General features: G+C 40.5%; 1 protein-coding gene across 1 annotated transcript in view; it reads right to left on the bottom strand.

Annotated features, from left to right (window-relative positions):
- Positions 1 to 827: 827 nt before the first annotated feature.
- RAD21 (RAD21 cohesin complex component) overlaps positions 828 to 20,205 on the bottom strand; it is a 29,515-nt gene continuing 10,137 nt past the window's right edge. The window contains exons 4-14 of the mRNA XM_068396118.1: positions 17,961 to 18,060; positions 16,864 to 16,970; positions 15,772 to 15,975; positions 15,041 to 15,166; positions 14,104 to 14,226; positions 10,688 to 10,911; positions 10,205 to 10,364; positions 9,687 to 9,838; positions 7,987 to 8,136; positions 6,474 to 6,557; positions 828 to 2,654 (exon numbers count right to left, since the gene is read on the bottom strand). Coding sequence (XP_068252219.1) covers positions 2,463 to 2,654; positions 6,474 to 6,557; positions 7,987 to 8,136; positions 9,687 to 9,838; positions 10,205 to 10,364; positions 10,688 to 10,911; positions 14,104 to 14,226; positions 15,041 to 15,166; positions 15,772 to 15,975; positions 16,864 to 16,970; positions 17,961 to 18,060 — 1,622 coding nt within the window. The 3' untranslated portion in view covers positions 828 to 2,462. The remainder of the gene's footprint in view (positions 2,655 to 6,473; positions 6,558 to 7,986; positions 8,137 to 9,686; positions 9,839 to 10,204; positions 10,365 to 10,687; positions 10,912 to 14,103; positions 14,227 to 15,040; positions 15,167 to 15,771; positions 15,976 to 16,863; positions 16,971 to 17,960; positions 18,061 to 20,205) is intronic.

Below are 20,205 nucleotides of genomic sequence, written 5' to 3'. Positions count from 1 at the left end.
CATCGGGAGTATACATCTGTGCAAAACCAACTTGTCCTGAGTGCTGATCACAGTGATGTAACAAAGAGCAAAACTGAAATAAAGATGTCCTAGACTGAGAGAAGAAAAAGGCAGAAAAGCAACCTTTCATTCTGCTCCGAGTACTTCAGTTCCCACACTTCACTCCCTTGCTGAGCTTTAACCAAAGGAATGAAAAATCAAGTCCTCATTTTCTGGTGCAGATACATTGTACACATACGCGCACACTCAGGCTCGCTCAACACAGGCCAGCCTGTGTCCCACAGCCTGACAGCGCAAACAAAATCAGCCCGACTGCTTCCGCAGGTAGCTCAAAAGCACCACAGTCCCTTTTGTGTGGAGCCCAGATTAAGCCTGCGGGTAACCCGAGTGACTCCATGGGAGATGCACTGCTTCTGTAGGCTTCGATCCAAGCGTCTGGATCCACCAGGAGCATGTAACTTCAGGAGCATGGACATGCCCAAATGCAGAGGCAATGGGAACAGCAGAGCTAAAAGAATTCCAAGCTGGATACGTTCTGGCATTCAGAAGGGACTGGCATGGAGATGAATCACGTTTTATAGACAGACTCCCCTAATTTTCCACACAGACATTTCTAGCATAGAGCGGTCAAACAAAACCACAGTACGGCCACTAAAATAACTCTTCCTTCCTAATGGCAAGAAATCTGGTTACATACTCAAGCTCTAAATCTCTCAAAGACCTAAATCGTTACGCTTCCACTCCTAATACTAAAGCAAGCAACCTGTAAACACTAGGTCCCTACCACATAAACGAAAGGTGTTCAAACAAGTTACAGAGCTAATACGTAACAGCTTATAACACTTTTATTAGAAAAGTTATACATAACAGCATCAACTATTTTCAAGAATATTAACCTTGAAAAGCAACAAAAACAGACTAAAAATGTGTAACAAGAAACTAATGACCTTTTCTATAATTAAACATTCAAGTTATCTACAATGTCTCTTTTTACAAAGGGGAAAATCATGGTTTTACAGGCACATCATGTTGAAAATAAAGCTGCAGTAACTTTATACAATTAACTTTTTCAAGGATTATTAAAACATGGTCATCATGTAGTCTCAGATTTTTTTAAACATTCACATAATTTTACAGTTGAGTATACACTGAAATTTCAGAGTCCCAACATTATTTCACAAAAGTGCCAACATTAAAACCAGAACCTTCAGTGTGAATAATTTTGCCCTAAAAAAGTTAAGACAGGTTTCCATAATCAACATATTCACATAATTTCTGGTGCTACCCAGTCTAACAGTAAAGCTTCGTTCTTTGTAAGTAAAATCAGATGTGACTTCTTATGCAAAACTGATAAAATGTTTTGAACACGGGAGTGTGCATTATTGGAAAAATCAATACTAAAACCATAAATATATCCAAAGAGCCATTAATACACTACACAATTAAGTGGAACTGTGCCTGTTCGTACTGTATATTCAAGCTTGCTGCCCTTTCAGTACAGGTGGTATCTGAATTGAGCATCTTTACAAAGGCAATCTGTTCAACTTCTCTTATTCTTATCTTCATATGCTTGCTTAATAAAAATCAGATAATTTACAATCTAGAAGTCTGTTGTAAAAAGTCTGGTGTTTATATACAGCTCTAACAAACCGAAAGCATTCTGATATCTTAAAAGGTTTAAATGAAATGACCAGAGTTTTTACTTGATGCTTATTAACAGTAATCAGCCATTATCAGTAGTGGACCATAATGAGGTGATAAGTGAAAAGGAATGTTTCGTCTAAAATGCTTAACACCTGTTCCGTCCTTTCATGTATGTAATAGTATCACGTAGAGGAAGTGCTTTCCACAGACACCCGTTTCCCCTTAACATCAAGGGCTACAAATATCTGACTGCAAAAATGCAGTGACAAAGCAAGCTGACATATCAGGCACTACCTTTCATACTGGCAGCCATAAGAGGCCCACGGTATGCACAAAGATCTAAGGAAGAGAGAAAAAAAACCCCACTACTACGAGAAGCAGACCGAACATTTTAGACGAGTTTGGCAAAATTTTTTAATCAGACAATAGGCTGGCCATTCAGGTTTACTTGTATAGGTTAAAAATATCACTACTGAATCAACTAGTCAAATGATCGTAAGACATTTTCATTGATACTCAACATTACATGCACCAATATTGCACACATCTGCTCTGAGTTGTTAAAACAATCTTCATCTGGGTCCTTGAGCTGTCTGGTTTCTGCAGCTGGAACTCAAGCCACCCACCCCAGCAGTTTCACTAAAAATTTAAGTGGTAAATATAAAATACAAAAACCAAAATAACCCAAAAAAGAAAACCAACGACTTTATACAGACAATAAAATCTATATTTTCTGTGATGGTCTTGTGGGCCCTACAGATGGGGCAATACACGTACACACTAGTGAAATGAACACTAGCTCTGCTGTATCTAACCACTCAAATAATGTGAAATCTGGGACCAGGTGTTGCAATGATGTCACTGTAAGGCTCCTCCTGTGTCAGCTCTATAGCTTGCTGTTTTTTAAGTACCAGGAAACTGTAGAATTTTGCAGCTGCTTGTTTTCTATTCGTATTTCTGCACAGCTCAAGCAAACTGATAGATTCTGCTCCAGTCTTAGCAAGAGCTCTCTGAAAAACACAAACATTGATATCACAAATTAAATACAGAACTAAATACAAACAAGCACGCCCCTTGGCAAGATTCTGTTTGTTGTCACCCCTGGGATACTGTGAGGGATTGGGAGGGACTCGACATTGGACAGAGGCATTACAACATGTACATAAAAATTTCTATATGGATCTTATCTAAATGGAACCAAGTACGCTTCCCAGAGATGTGTGAAAAATCAATCTTGAATCTGTGCAACTTACAGTCACATATTCCAGAAACACTGTAGTACAGCACGAGATTTTCTTTCTGCAGCAATAGCTAGCCAGGCTCTTTTGACTACAGGACAAATATTTTTAAATAGGAACAAAACAATCCTGTTTTATTTATCAAAATAAAAATAGCTTCAAAAAATACTCATGATCTATTGTTTAAAACAAAATTTCAAGAGCTGAGGTTCTTTAAAAGATGCATAGTTTTCCCAAGGTGAAAGCCTGTTTATTTTGAAAACTCCTCTGTCTGAAACTAAGTATCCGAAGTCACTTACATTTTTTCAAAGTCTTGGCCAGAATATTAAAAAAAAAAAAAAAAAAAAAAAAAAAATCAGGAAAATACATCTGTTTTCTGGCTAGACCAACAACTGACATCTTCAATTTAGAAGAGAACCGTCTGCTCTGGCATATCTACTAGATGAAAAGATATTAGGTTGGCCAAACCAAATTACTTTATATTAAACAGATCTTAACTTCAAATCTCATTATCGACTTAATGTTCAGCTATCCAGTGTGATGCTCTTTTGGGCACATGGAAGAAAGAATTAAAAAGAAAAAAAAAAAGCTAGACATGGTCCAACGAGAATTCTGAAACTCTTTTCAGACATTGTGATGAAACAGAGAGAAAAACATTATACAACATTACCAACTAAACATCTGTATACTTTAAAAACTATTTTTAAGCAACAGTTGTACTGGTTTGGGCTGGGACATAGTTAATTTTCTTCACAGTTGCTCATATGATACTGTGTTTTGGATGGGAGCAAATGCTTTGTTTTGAAGCAAGTAGGCTGGGGGTGCACAAGAAGCTGGGAGGGGACACAGCCAGGACAGCTGACCCCAACTGACCAAAGGGATATTCCATACCATATGATGTTGTGCTCAGTAATAAAAGCTGGGGGAAAGAAGAGGCATGTGTGAGCATTCGGGGTTATAGCATTTGTCTTCCCAAATAACCATTACATGTAATGAGGCTCTGCTTCCCTGGAGATGGCTGAACACCTGTCTGCCCATGGGAAGGAGTGAATGAATGCCTTGTTCTGCTTTGCTTGGGTGCGCGGCTTTTGCTTTACCTATTAAACTTTCTTTATCTCAACCCACGAGTTTTCTCACTTTTACCCTTCCAGTTCTCTCCCCCATCCCACCGGGGGGAGAGTGAGCGAGCGGCTGTGTGAGGCTTGGTTGATTACCAGAGTTAAACCACAACAACAGTTTAAAACTATCTTACTGAAACTAGCAGAATTCTTGCAGGTGTGCAAAAGAACTAACTTAAATCACATTAGTTTACAATGTAATCTGAACTAAATTTAAGTGTATTTAAGTGTCATAAAGGCTACTTAGGAATTTAAAATTCAGGTTTCATTGTTTAGAGATGTAAGCAGGTAATTCTTACAATACAACTCTAGTAACATTTTCCAGAAATGTAAAGCTTTTGCTTGATTATATCATACTTTGGAGAAACTTAATAGAATATGAAATACTACTATATCTCAGCTTACTGAAAACTCAGGAGCATTCCCTCCTCCCAGAAAAATTCACTACACTGTAAGTTCCAAGATACAATAATGACAATGATCTTTTATCAGCAGGGATGGAGCCTATCAATTTCACAAAAAAGTGAGGATGACTTTGGAAAACAAGAACAGCTTAGAGAGATGGAACTGAAACACTTCAGTGACAGATGCCAAAAGGTTTAAGGGAACAAAGGTGCAGGAACTAAAAGGCAAAGGTAGTCCAAGAATACATGAAGTACACATACAGAGATATATATGCAAACAAACAGCAGTTGTTAAGTTCAAGTGAATACTAGAGGTGTTCAATTATCTTATCAGAAAAAAGCTCTTTAGTTCTAGCAAGCAAGAATCCATCCTACAAAGATTATCTGTGGGTGCAGACTGAAACCACATGCTGAAAAGTAATGCTGCACGTCAGCCAAGGTCAGATTCCCACAGTTGTAGATTCAGCTTATTACAGCATGAAAGTTTTCAAACTAGCCTAGCCAGGAGTAAACATCCTGTACAATGGTTTTATCCCCAGACCTCGATGGGGTTTGCCTAGGGTCAACACAGCACAAAGTCAGAGGTACTAAGGTTTCATTAAAAACACAATCAAACCCAATGCACTGGGGGTGTGTGGCAAGGTTTTGGTAGCGGGGGGCTATAGGGGTGGCTTCTGTGAGAAGCTCCTAGAAGCTTCCCCTATGTCCCACAGAGCCAATGCCAGCCAGCTCCAGGACAAACCCACCGCTGGCCAATGCCAAGCCTATCAGCGACGGTGGTAACGCCTCTGCGATAACACATCTAAGAGGAGGAAAAAGTTGCTGCGCAACAGCAACTGCAGCCAGAAAGAAGAGTGAGAATATGTGAGAATATGTGAGAGGAACAACTCTGCAGACACCAAGGTCAGCGAAGAAGGAGGGGGAAGAGGTGCTTCAGGTGCAGGAGCAGAGATTCCCCTGCAGCCTGTGGTGAAGACCATAGTGAGGCATGCTGTGCCCCTGCAGCCCGTGGAAGTTAGTGGTGGAGCAGATATCCACCTGCAGCCCACAGAGGACCCCATGCCGGAACAGGTGGGTGCCCAAAGGAGGCCATGACCCCATAGGAAGCCTGCACTGGAGCAGGCTCCTGCCAGGACCTGTGGAACCGCAGAGAGAGGAGCCCGTGCTGGAGCAGGTTTGCTGGCAGGACTTGTGACCCTGTGGGGGACCCACGCTGGAGCAGTCTGTTCCTGAAGGACTGCACCCCATGGAAGGGACCCACGCTGGAGCAGTTCATGAAGAACTGCAGCCTGTGGGAAGGACTCACGTTGGAGAAGTTCGTGGAGGACTGTCTCCCATGGGAGGGACCCCACGCTGGAGCAGGGGAAGGAAGAGTGTGAGGAGTCCTCCCCATGAGGAGGAAGGAGCGGCAGAGACAATGTGTGACGAACTGACCGCAATCCCCATTCCCTGTCCCCCTGCGCCGCTGGCGGGGAGAAGGTAGAGAATTCGGGAGTGAAGTTGAGCCTGGGAAGAAGGGAGGAGTGGGGGGAAGGTGTTTGAGGATTTAGTTTTTATTTCTCATTATCCTTCTCTGATTTCATCGGTAATAAATTAAACTAATTTACCCAAGCTGAGTCTGCTTTGCCCTTGACAGTAATTGCTGAGTGATCTCCCTGCCCTTATCTTGACCTACGAGCGTTTCATTGTATTTTCTCTTCCCTGTCCAGCTGAGGAGGGGAGTGATAGAGTGGCTATGGGGGGCACCTGGCATTCAGCCAGGGTCAAGCCACCACACACAATTATTTTAAAATTTGGATTTCTGGTAGTCTTACTTGCACACGAAGTGTGGACATAAAGGTTGAAAAACACTTAAGTGAAAAATTTTACTTCAAATGCTCTTTGGAAAAAAGTGACAATTATATTATGATTTAACCAATTATAAGCACTTTTTTTTCCTCTAAGACAGAACTGATATTTTAAGTCTGTAACATCTACTGCAAAGAAAGTTCGCTCTTAACCTTTTAATTCAGGTTAAAAGTGAGCACACTCAAAAGCTACTTTCAGAGAAAGCAAATTATCATGTGTACCTGAAGTCCATGAAGCATTTGTTGAGTCCTCTTATTCCATCTCCTTTCTTCTTGATCCTGATCACCCCCTGTGCCGTCTTCTTCCTGCAAGCAGCCAAAATTCACACATTTACAAAACAATAATCTTTCCATCCACTGAGTTATGAAATGAAAGGGGTATTTCTAGATATCACTGCAGCTTTTTCTTTTCATCAAGCCAGAAGGTTTAGACAACTTGAGTCATAGAGTACATCCAGGAGAGGGAGGAAGTAGGACAGAGGAAGACACACATGTAAGCTCATGTACCGCAGTAAGGTTGCCTGCCACTATGATTATACCTCAAAAAGTTATGCTGACAATTAGTAAAACAAAGAAGTCCAGTCATGACAGCTGAATGCGAAGAGACACTCCAGTCTAATCTAGGATTGCTAGTACTGAACATGGGATCAGCAATGCTTTTTATTTTGCAGACGTTAATGAACACAGACATGTTCTCATTTCACTGTGGAAACAGAACCACTGAAAAGAAGAACAGGTTGTTGCAAAAAGCTCCAAAGGCTGGCTGTAATGACTCAGGTCCCCACAAAGCACCCACTGACCCAGAGCTGTACTTGCTTATGGAAGATGTGTTATATACAGGCTTTTAAAATAAGAGATTTATTTCAAATCCGCAATTAAAAAAATCACGATGAAAGCGACACATGCAAGCAGTATCTGCTTTGTTTCCAGTCTTAACTCAAGAGCTTCAAACTGTGCAGAGAAACTGTTTGGCCAATTATTTTACTTCTCAAAATTAAGTCAGCATGTATTTCTTCCTCTTCACTGTACTACTTTAAAGTAACATTTCTCTGCATCCAGCAACATCCTGAAGTGGTCAGGCAGTTGGACTAGATGATTGCTGTAGGTCCCTTCCAACTGAAAATATTCTGTTCTATTCTAGCAGCTTTTTACATTGCTAGGAAAATCATCCTGACTAAAGTAATTCACATTTCTTTGTACATATGACTTGTTACAAAAGGAAACTTCACATGTCCAGATACACTCTTTTTCCAACAACAAAACAGTTTTTAAAAAGCTAATTTAATATTATGCATTTTGGTGTAAAATAAAAAGAATCAATGAAGTTTGTTTTGATATGCACAGATTATTAGATATTGTAGCTAAGAAAACTTCAGTTATCACATTTTAGGACATGGACAGTTTTCTTACAAAAATCTACTTTTATTAAGTGGCATGAACTATTTAAAATGGAATCAAAAAATTAAGTTCAAAACTTCTCGCATAAGGCATCATAAATATATAGATTGGTTTAATCCAACCATGTGTGAGGAAAGCCCTCTAATTCAAAGCAGAATGTATATGCAATTTATAAAATGGTCATGGAATAATTTTAAAATCTGCATTTCCAAAGGTTATCATTGTCCAAGTAAGGACTGAAGATTTCTTATGCCATTTAATGAATCCAAAGTTAAACAATGCTGGGGAACACACAAACCCTTTCTACATAGCTTGCTTTTAAGAGCTTAGTTCTTACCTCCTCTTCTTCCTCCTCCTCTTTCTCCTTTTCCTTCTCCTTCTCTTTTTCTGGCAGAAGTTCTAGCTCTGGTATTAGTTGGCAGATGTTTTGTGGCTCCTCTGGAGGCATTTCTACTGGTGGTATTTCCAGCTGTTGTGATGGTGGATGCTTTAAGAGTACACAACACATTTAACCAGACAGCATCATTTTATCAGCGCTTTTACAATAGAATGCTGATGCTACAAACTAGTTTCACAAAATCCAAGTGTTTAAATCTTAGCCATTTGTCAGAATTTTTCATTTTTGAAAAATGAAACGCCTTTTTTTTGTTTTGTTTTGCTGTCCATACATGTATTTTTAATCCTTTAGAGTCTACTCAACGAGAAATTATGATACCACTATAAGGAAAAAGGCTTTCCAATAACTTCATTTAGTCCACCATCCAAACAACTGATCTCATTTCTTGGATCAGAACACATAACTTTAAAATCCCTCATAACCAGATGCAGTGCTACATGAACACACTTTAACTCACTGGAATGAGACATCTTCAAAATATCAAAAAGTTGTTCTTTGCAACACAAGCGTGAAGGAATTAAAGTGTAGGTACTTTGTAAAGTTTCCAAAAATGTATGAGTGACTTTGGTGCTCGAGTTATCATTCTCAGTAGATAGTTATATCAAGAGGAAAAACCCAGAAAAGAAGTTTAACGGGATTTATGTAGTCAGTTTTAATAAAATTAATATACAGTATTCTCCCCTTGAATCTATACACAGTTACATGTTTGCCAGTAAAGCTACCTTGACACCTGAAACTGTTTCTACACATACCCCAAAACACCTCAAAATAACTTCTGTTTTAGAGTCATACAGCAGGTACCGCTACAGGTATGTTGCTAGAGGCCTGATCTGGTTGGTGTGATCAAAGAATTCCCAACACGCTTCAGCACAAAGTACAGTCAATGCCAATTTCACCCAATGACATGGTCAAGAGGAGCAGCAGCTGCCACCCTTTTTAATAAGGCAATGTAACATCTAACAGTCTTATTCTACAGCGAACAACCTGTTAGCCAAGAAACATGTGAAAAGTGGGTTTAAGAAACGCACAAATATGAGACAGCATAAACCAGGACTGTTCTCACCAGGTAAGCATTCAGAAAAAGAATACACCTTTCACTTTGCCCACTTCCTCTCCCCTTCACAAATATGGTTTCCTTTCACACTGCATCACAGCTTTTACAGAACAGGTAGATATGAGCTAGTTTCCAAGCCTACTCATAACTCAACTAGGAAACCTTTCCTGAAGATCAAAGTTTTTCTGTGAACCCTTAACCCTGGAACACTAGGAGTATCTTAAGAAGGAAGTTTGTGCAGCTAGGACAATCCTTTCTTCATTAGTGAAAGCTGTTTGTATACACTTGCCAAGCAGAACTTGATAGCTTTGTAAGCAATACACTTTACTCCTTGAAGACTTTTTCCGGAGGAAACAGTGCCATTTCTTTATCCTACCTGCACTTTAAATGTTTCAGTAAGCTTTCCACTTAAGAATAACATCAGAAAGACTACCCAGGGACAAAGATTCTCTGATACTATACCAGCATATGTCACACCACCACAGAAAGCTAGTGCCTCAAATCTATGTCACTTCCTGTTCAAAGACAGTACCCACTTCTCATTCTCAAAAAAAAATAAAAAACAACCCACAGAAGTCTTACTCACAGGTAACACTGGCTCCGGTTCTACTTGCTGCAGTTTGCGTTTAACACCTGTCTGAGGTGGTGGGGGTGGCATAACAGATTCATCCAGGTTGGTTCTGCTGCCTTCCATCATTGATTCTTGTAAACGACTTGGTTCTTCCAGAATAGGTTCATCTATATTCCACAGTAAACTCAGTTTTAGATACTTTGGTACAGGTTCAAATCACATTACTAAGTCAAATCTGCTATTAATTTAGAATTGAGCACTCTTAACAGCCTGCATAGGTTTTGCAGTGACTTCAAATAGAATTGGTACAGGTGTGCATACAACCCAATACCCATTTAATCCACTGGATCAAACCGCATCTCTGTCTTCTAAGAAAAAAAAGCTATTTTGAGTCACAGACTGTGTATCAAGCTAAACAACCAATACAAAGCTCTTTGCTTCATTCATAATCTTTGGTGACTTAATATAATGCACAAACAAAAGAGAAAAATAAGCTCTGAGGGAAAGCAGAGCATCTTCTACAAGACACAAACCAATAACATCTCGTTGCTGCTGTTGCTGTTGCTGCTCCTCTCTGGGAACCTCTGGGTTTTCAAAGTCTTTAAGGAACTCATCAAGGTTGTCAGCTTCTCCGCCTTTCCTCCTCTTTCTTAGGTCTTCTGGTACCAGGGGTGTAAGACAACGAGTAAAGAGCTACAGGGGACAGGTTACATTATTTACTATTGGAGTTTTCAGTGTCCTTAATTTCATTTCAGATCAAGTAATTATGGGCCATCTTCCTTTGCCATCTTTTAAGTTCCTCTCCAACAGTAGTAACATTTTAAAAAATTCATTTATTTCTGTAACTGATAAATATTTTAAGCATTGGTCTTATCTTAGTTGTTTTCATGCGTTTGTTTTTTTAAATTATGAATAGTGCTATTACTGTATTGCTATTCATATGCTGATGTTTACTATATATGAGGCACAATCTTGAATATAGTCCACTTAGAAATGAACCTGCACAAAAACATTACCTTCAGTAGCCTGTTATTCCACAAAGGCTGTGCAGGCAGAGAGAAAAGCTTTTCAACTCCACCAGTTTCTTTCCACATCATCAGTTTCTTAGTAGGAGGTGCCAAGTCCAAAGTAGTAACAATATCAGAGTAGTCACTTAATTGGGCTCGAATAGTCTTGCTATCCAGTTCTTTCACACTGTCCACAATCAGCTTTCTCTTCCTCTTTGCTTTGGTTTCCTTGACTGTTGAGATTTTTAGCAAGTAATGAAGGTTAGCTCAAACAGATACTACACTGCAGAAGAATCTTGCAGGTTCTCTATACGTTTTATTTGCCCATGTATAAAGCTGCCTCAAGAATCTAAGGCAATGTTAGCTTTGGGAGAAGGAATGAAAAGCTATAAGCACTATGAAAGGTCAAACACTGTGAATGTTGTCCCAGAACCTACAAATTCTTCTGTGTATACTTGTAGTTCTACTGAATCCACCTAAGCCTCATCAATGTCCTCAGCTGTACAAGCCTCCCTCCCTCGTGGCTGGCTTGTCAGGCTGGTGTTCTTCAGGAGCAGATCCCTGAGATGTAAGGTCCCTCTGACCAAAGAGTCAAAATACCACACCAAGTTTTTCCCCTAAGACCTGTCTGAGATTTGGTAGTATTAATGTGTGTGGTTATCTTACCTGTACCTCTCATTCTGCTCTAGAATGACTTTACTGTAAATTGCTTACAGCCTGGAACTCTGCAGCAGACCCTGAAGCTCTGGCAAATGCTGTCTTTGTTGGTCCCAGCTGATCAGCTAGGACCTCTGTTGCTAGCTTGCCACCAGAGGGCAGGACTAGGGCTTTTTAATTGGCCAAGCAGTAAATCAGGGCCTGGAGTTCAGTCTGAAAACACAGGACAAACTACATTTTTTCCAGATCTTAATTTTTTTTTTAATGATGTGGTTGCCATCACAGAAACGTGGTGGGATGACTTTCATGACTGAAGTGCTGCTATGGACGGCTATATCTCTTAAAGAGGGACAGGCGAAGCAGGAGAGGCGGTGGGGTAGCGTTGTATGATAGGGAGTGCTTGGACTGTGTTGAAATTGAGGAAGATGGTGAGGATGAAAAGGTTGAATGTCTATGGGTAAAGATCGGGGGGAAGGTCAGCAGGGCGGACATTACAGTGGGAGCCTGTTATAGACCACCCAACCAGGATGAGCAGGCGGACGAGGCGTTTTACAAGCGGCTGTCAGAAGCCGCCCGGTCGCCGGCCCTTGTACTCGTGGGCGACTTCAACTTGCCAGATGTCTGCTGGAAATACAACATGGCAGAGAGGAAGCAATCTAGGAGGTTCCTCGAATGTGTGGCGGACAACTTCCTCATGCAAGTGGTAAATGAGCCCACTAGAGGAGGGGCCCTGCTTGACCTGTTGTTTGTGAACAGAGAAGGACTAGTGGGAGATGTGAGGGTCGGTGGCCGTCTTGGGAATAGCGACCATGAAATGTTAAGAGTTTTCGATAGTGGGGGAAGTAAGGAGGGGCAAGAGCAGAACTTCTGCCTTAGATTTCCGGCGGGCTGACTTTAGCCTGTTTAAGAGGTTGGTGGACAGAGTCCCTTGGGAGTCGGTCCTGAAGGGCAAAGGAGTCCAGGAAGGCTGGACATGCTTTAAAAAGGAATTGCTAAATATTCAGGAGCAGGCTGTCCCAGTCTGTAGGAAGACAAGCCGTCGGGGAAAAAGACCAGCCTGGTTAAACAGAGAACTTAGGCTAGAACTTAAGGAAAAAAAAGAGAGCCTATTTGCTCTGGAAGAAGGGTCGGGTAACTTGGGAGGTCTACAGAGATGTTGCCAGGTCGTGTAGGGAGAAGATTAGAAGGGCCAAAGCTCAATTAGAGCTTGATTTGGCTGCTGTGGTCAAAGATAACAAAAAAAGTTTCTACAAATACATTAACAGCAAAAGGAGGGTCAAGGAGAGCCTCCACCACTTGCTGAAGGAGGAGGCTAGTGTAGTGTCAGGGGATGAGGAAAAGGCAGAGGTGCTCAATGCCTTCTTTGCCTCGGTCTTTAATGCTATGACCGGTTGTCCTCAGGAGACTCGGCCCCCAGAGCCTGAAGTTAGGGTCGGGGTGCTGTGTGAACCCCCCGGAATCCAAGAGGAGACAGTTAGTGACCTGCTGAGCCAATTGGACACCCACAAGGCTATGGGCCCGGATGGGATTCACCCTAGAGTAATGAAGGAACTGGCAAATGAACTTGCCAAACCACTCTCGATTATCTACCGGCAGTCCTGGTTAACTGGAGAAGTTCCAGCTGACTGGAAATTAGCAAATGTAACGCCCATCTACAAGAAGGGTCGGAAGGATGATCCAGGGAACTATAGGCCTGTCAGCCTGACCTCGATGCCAGGAAAGGTGATGGAACAGATCATCCTGAGTGCCATTACACGGCACATGCAGGACAATCGGGGCATCAGGGCCAGCCAACATAGATTCATGAAAGGCAGGTCCTGCTTGACCAACCTGGTCTCCTTCTTTGACAAAGTGACCTGCTTAGTAGATGAGGGCAGGGCTGTGGATGTAGTCTATCTAGACTTCAGTAAGGCATTCAACACTGTCTCCCACAGCATCCTCCTAGACAAACTGGCTACCCGGGGCTTGGATGGGTGGACTCTTCAATGGGTTAAAAACTGGCTGGATGGCCGAGCCCAGAGAGTGGTGGTGAATGGGGCAAAGTCCAACTGGCGGCCGGTCACTAGCGGTGTTCCCCAGGGCTCAGTTCTGGGGCCGGTGCTGTTCAATATCTTTATAGATGATCTAGACGTAGGGATTGAGTGCACCCTCAGTAAATTTGCAGGTGACACCAAGCTGGGTGGGAGTGTCGATCTGCTGGAGGGTAGGAAGGCCGTACAGAGGGATCTGGACAGGTTAGATAGATGGGCTGAGACCAACGGCACGAGGTTCAGCAAGAACAAGTGCCAGGTCTTACACTTCGGCCACAACAGCAGCAATTCATTAAAGCTATGAATCACTAGAAGAGCACTCATTCTCAATGTAAACAGTCACTCCTGGCCATCAGAGCGTATTGTGAACCATGCTGCACTGCAGACACAGAATTCAAGACATTCAAGACTTCAATACAGAATTGAAGACATTATGAGGTCTATTCCGACTTATTGTATTTTAACTAGCATGTTTATCAAAGCTACAGTATCATGTCACTATACATACTGACTGCAGAAACTACAAACTGGTATCCTCCAAGACCACCAATGTAAGCTCCCTACCTGGAAAGTACTGGAAGGCTACCATTAGAATAAAAGGAATTCAGCACTTGGTCCCTGGTTTCTCCTCCAACTGAGAAGTAGAGTCAGCAACAGTGCTAGACATTCATTTCCACTCCATCGAGCTAAGGTGGTCTCTGATGACCCAAGTAAAATATTCCCAAACAGCGTACTCACCGGTTATGTCAATAGGCTCCAGAGCAAAAGCTTCCTCTTCATTGGGAACAAGCGTTGTCTGATCAGTCATAGTTGGTAACGGTTCAACTGGATCTACCGAGTCTGGGCTGTCTGGTCCACCCACTGCCAATTAGAACAAGCATCTTGCACTATGTCAAAACATTAAGAAACTGTGCTACCCTTCCCATCCCCTCCTCCACACCTTAAAGTGGTTTACCACATTTCATACTTTTCAGCTCAAACATGCTTTTAAGGAATTAGAAACCCAACTAAATTGGTTGAAAGTAAGTAATTCTAGATCTAGTCCTACATCATAGAATGGTTTGGGCTGGAAGGGACCTTAAAGATCATCTAGTTCCGAAACTTTCCACTAGACCAGGTTGCTCAAAGCCCCATCCAGTCTGGCCTTAAACACTGCCAGGGAGGGGGCAGTCACAACTTCTCTGGGCAACCTGTTCCAGTGTCTCACCACCCTCACAGTAAAGAATTTCTACCTAATATCTAATGTAAATCTACCCTCTTTCAGTTTAAAACCATTACCCCTCATCCTATCACTACATGCCCTTGTAAGAAGTCCCTCTCTCGCTTTCCTGTAGGCCCCCTTCAGGTACTGGAAGGCTGCTAGAAGGTCTCCCCGCAGCCTTCTCTTGTCCAGGCTGAACAAGCCCAACTGTCTCAACCTCTCTTCATAGGAGAGGTGCTCCAGCCCTCTGATCATCTTCGTGGCCCTCCTCTGGACTCACTCCAACAGCTCCATGTCCTTCTTATGTTGCGGCTCCAGAGCTGGATGCAGTACTCCAGGTCTCATGAGAGCAGAGTAGAGAGGCAGAATCACCTCCCGCAACCTGCCGACCACGCTGCTTTTAATGCAGCCGAGAACATGGCTGGCCTTCTGGGCTGCAAGCGCACATTGCCGGCTCATGTTGATCATACTCACTTGATACGTTATCATCATCATCCATATCATCGTGGGGAGGTTGCTCTGGCATCATTACTCCACTTTCTGAGAGTGCAGGTGGGTCATCAAAAATACCACCGTCATTATTACTGAGAAGTTTGTCATCTGAAACAACCATATGAAAGAACCAGGTATACATCCACAAATTCATGAAACAAGCATAGACAAATTTATAAAGAAGTACAAATTTATGACAACATAGATAAAGATAGCACAAAAGTTAGAGAAACCTACACTTTCAATGCTGACACAAAAGCAATTAGGAGTGCTTTTTCAAGGTGCATTTCAGCTCAAATTTTGACCTTACAGATAACCTTTATTACAATACACTTGCCACATATTTGCATCTTACTAGGTTTCTTAGTACTTCACAGAGAAGCACTCAATACAATTCTCAACATATTAATTAAATCCTTGGAAGAAGTCAAAGAACAAGAAAAGTTGCATATTGATTTTTCTCTAAAGAATGTTACGTATAGAACAGAAAAACTCCGGATGATTTAATTTTACTTCATTTGAAATACGTCAACAGTTAACATGCTACACATCATCTGTATTACTGTAGCACTCACAAACCAGAATTCCACTGTTGAAGGCATAACTTAGAGAGGTACTTTGGCAACAAAGGAAACAACCTCCCCCCGTCCCCCCAAGAACTAATTACTGAGGCAGAAGGTAGGACAGAGGAAGAACAAGTTTCTCAAACATACCCAATATTCCACCATCATTTCCTTCTCCAAAATTATCATCTTTGTATTGGTCTTCATATTCCAGGTGGTTAGATTTCTCGTTGAGGTGACTGGTGCTCTGTTCAGGTTCCAGTAGGAGATTGGAAGCACTGGTGCTCACTAGCATGTCATCCTCAAATGCACTACCTTCTCTCATCATCTCACGATCATCCATCCCAAAGTCACCTGCAAGAATATGATTTCACTGCTCTAAATGCTAAAGAACCAAGATGCAAGAGACCTAGCTAACCAATCAGCAAAAGCCCAAATGTAAGATCAAACTTCATTTCACGTTATCTTAATTACAGAGTTAATGACAAGATGTAAGAAACTATGCCCAGCAATACCATAATGAAAATACTGTTCAAACAATTTTAAAAATAACCATCTCCTCTTCAAAGCATTTCATTATACTTATTTGAATTTATTTTAGCAAGATCCTACTACATTTTGGCTGCACTGAAACCAAAGAATTCCAAGGAATTAAAAAAAGTTGTATCTTATGCCTCAAGGTTGAGCTTCATGTACAGAGAGCAAACCAATACCAAATCAACACCACCATCAATACCTAGATTATACTTTCAAAAATGTTACCAAATTACGGATTATATTATTGTACTCTGGAAACTAGATATTCAAATACAACTTCAGGCTTTGATTCAGATCTTAGGACGCTGTCCTTGAAAAGATACTGAAAGTAAACTAGTCACCACTGACTGCTTCAGCTTTAGAAACCTTTTAATAGTTTCTGACTGAAAACATACCTATGATTAAAGCAACAGCTGACTTCATATTCACACCACGTTTTGAAAATTATAATTGACATAATATTTTACTAATTAACCTGACTGAATATTCTTCAGCTTTATATAGGCAGCTAGAGCTTGATGAATTAGAGGACAGGCTTTTTTGAAAAACTGAAATGTACAAACTAAAAATTAGATTTATGGGAACACAGCATGTTTGATGTGATTTGTTTTGTACTTACTGGGAATTCCGTAGTAATTGCAAAACCATAACTTTACAGTTACCAAAACTAGCTTAGTAACACATAATAATACATGAGATTTTTACCAAAGTCATTATCCTGGAGGATACTGATGTTGCCTACTTCTTCTCTCATTGTAATTTCTTCCACTCTACTCTGGTTCAAACTGAACTGCTGGGCCACATCAATATCACTTAAACAAACAGAAGGCAATTATTAAATTATAATTTAAAAATGTCAATTAAAAAAATTAACAACAGATAAAGCCTGCTTAGATAAATGTGAAATTAGGTCCTAAAAAGTACACTATACACTTAAGTCAACTAATGAAAAAGCTGATAGTGAATACAGAATAGAAAACACTACTTAAAACAGTAAGACCATTCATGGTTAAAACCTACCATAGATTCTGGGAAACGTATTAGTAACCCCTCTTACTCCTTGCTATGTTGAGGTCACTAATTTTAAAGGCCAAACTAACAACTAAGAACAGACTTCCCCCCCTTCAACTTCAAAAGCGATTAATATAATTTATCAAAAAGTATATCTAGTAACAGTACCAAGTTAACTCTCTTTGTGGTGTGTTAAGGTACGTTTTAGAAGAACAGAAAATTTTTATGTAGTTTCAAATTAGTATAGACTCTAATTTGAATATAAACCAAATAGAACACTGAGTAAAGCAAACTGTATCCCAGAAATTCCATTACGAAAAATCCAAAAGGGTAACATCATTTTTTAAAGATCAAGAATTACTCACGTTGTATACTTATTATGTTTAGAAGTAACCCATTATCATTAAAAGGTTTTAAGAATTAAAATTGCTACTACAGAAGGTCAACAAGGACATTTCCATAAAACTAATCTTGTCTAACCTGAGAACATATGTGATGCAGAGTGCCTTGCATAGAAAAAAAAGAAAATGATAATACAAATCTGATTTTTTCAAAAGCTTCTGTAAGGACAGCTTTAACTTCAGTTAAAATTACATGCTGCTATGAACTTAAAATCAATACAAAGATCATTGTGTACTTGCTTGGTATATTAAAAGACTTAAGAACACAAGTTATCTACAGACTTTTTTTTGTTAATTCAGCAATGAGTTTGCTGTTTAAAACCAGGTTCTCCCCAACTAAAACTAAACATAATTTGCATGGAAATAAAAAAAAAGCCAAACCAAGCTTACTCTAGATCAGGAAGTGGTTGGTCAAAATCATGAAATTCCTCAGGTAAGGTAATAGCATTGTAAGCAGCCTCTCTGTTTTCCTCAGGCAAATCGACAACCCCTGCAAAGTAGAACACTCAGAGATGAGTTCCCATTCCTTACAAGGGCAGCATTTTACCCCGTGCCTTCAGCACTGTTCTCTCTACATGAGCTTCTTGTCTTTTAATTGTTGAATTGAACCGATGCTAGACACCTATGAAGAAACCTTAGATTAGTATTGAGATTCAGTTTAAATTCAAAGTATATACCCTCAACCCCTTGTACTGTTCTGTATAACCATGGAAGCCTCAAATCACTCGACAATGTTTGCACAGCACAATGCAGAGCTGTGCAGCTAACACACACATCGTATATCATCACAACACCATGCAGGCACCTGCTACAAAATCATTTTATCATGATGCTCCAGCTAAGCTAGTTAGTCCTAGATTTTGGTTTGGGTAAAGCAGTGGTGACACAGTATGACTACTTTGTTACTGGTCGTTTAGTCAGTTCAATTAGCTCGGAAAGTTCCAGCACAGTACTGACTGTACTTAGGCCACACAAACTCTTACGCTTCTGCATTTAAAAGAGCTGAACTACCTAAACCACACACATACCTTTTCTTATCCTCCTGAGATGCTTAATCTGCTATTCAGTGGGCATTCTAAGAGCATGACTATCAGAGTAGGCATCTCATAAAAACAGTGCCAGTAGTTGGTGCTTCTCTTTTATTCAAAGGCTTAGCAGTCAGGACACTTGAAAGTGCATAGGAAATGCAGGTTCAATTCCTTCTGTAACTTGCAGAAGATTTGAGCTCTATGTTCTGCCTTCTGACCCACACAATACAGGCAATTCTGAGGTACAGCTACTTCAGAAACACACTGCCCACTGTGTTCCCCTCCACAACGGATAATCAAAGAACCACTGTCCAGAGAGACCAGGAACAAGCATGAGTCTGTAGATTACTCATCTTGGTACTTGGCTAGGAATAAAGAAACCTAGTCCATCCTTTCAGGACTATCCAACACTTTTACCTGTTGCCTGCTTAAAATAAAAGATGTAAACGATTCTCAGAGCAGACAGGATCAAGACAATGCCTAATCCACAAAGCTGATAAACTGGGAACAAAGACTCAACTTGTTTCAGGTCTGCATACCACTTTTTGTAAATCTTGTTTTAAGGCGCTTCACCTTCTATATGTGCTCTGTTGTGAGTGGAAAAACTGGGAAAACAAGATTGCCTTGTGAAATTGGACAAATTTATGTGTTCTCATCACCTGGGGAAGTTAAATGCAATAGTAAACAAAAAATTGGCAATAGTCGACAAATTGCCACTGAAAGCTACATAAAGTTCAATGCCTGAATCACAGCGTGGAGATCAGGAAATGAAGATAAAGGCATTATATACCTTAACTTCTCTCAAATTTACTGTTGCGCCGGCTTTCAAGAGTTGCCTTTAAAAAAAAAAACAGCCTGCCTTAAGTTCAGCTTTTAGATCTATTACACTCACAAACTGAAAATGATCTAGCAGCTGTGAATATCCAGCAGCATCACTGCTACAGCTATACTCCAGCTGGAAAAAAGTCTCCCAGGCCAGAATTAAAGAAAACTATCAACCGTGTGTAAGCCAAGTAATTAATTGGTGGATGGAAAGTCACTTCAGGTATTAACACAGCTCCCCATCTTCACAGAAAAACTCAGAGTAAGCAAGAGTAGAGGGGGAAGTTATGTGTTGCACATACAAAAGGGAAAATACTTTTGTTGTGCACATTACAGTTCACATTATTTGCAGAAACTAAAATGTCAAAGTGGTAAAAAAACAGCTTAATTCTCTTTCTTTTGTAACTCCTCACAAGGCAATCTTTACCCTTGATGGAAACAAGCTCCCTTCTGTTCTTCTATTCAGTACGTGCAACTGGCCTTTTTTCAGACTTGTGACAGAAGGTAAAAACAATGCAGCATATTTCCATTTAGCATCATATACCATCAACAGCCAAAGTCATAATTGAGATTTTACTGAATCAGCACTAACAGGAAAAGCTTCCGTTCAGAATTCAATTAAAATGTATTTTTCAGCATACAACTCAGTCACATAGCCAGTCTGAATCTGCACTAAAGAAAGTAACTTCTCCTATAAAATCCTGTATAACTTTATGTAATTCTTCTACAGATATAGGAAGGTAGAATTGTATACCTTCTTAATAAATATCATTATATAACAACGT

This window comes from Nyctibius grandis, chromosome 3, assembly GCF_013368605.1.
Source record: "Nyctibius grandis isolate bNycGra1 chromosome 3, bNycGra1.pri, whole genome shotgun sequence".
NCBI classification, from domain to species: Eukaryota; Metazoa; Chordata; class Aves; order Nyctibiiformes; family Nyctibiidae; genus Nyctibius; species Nyctibius grandis.
The sequence above is the reverse complement of the archived record's forward strand: the minus strand, read 5'-3'. Positions and strand labels throughout refer to the sequence as shown.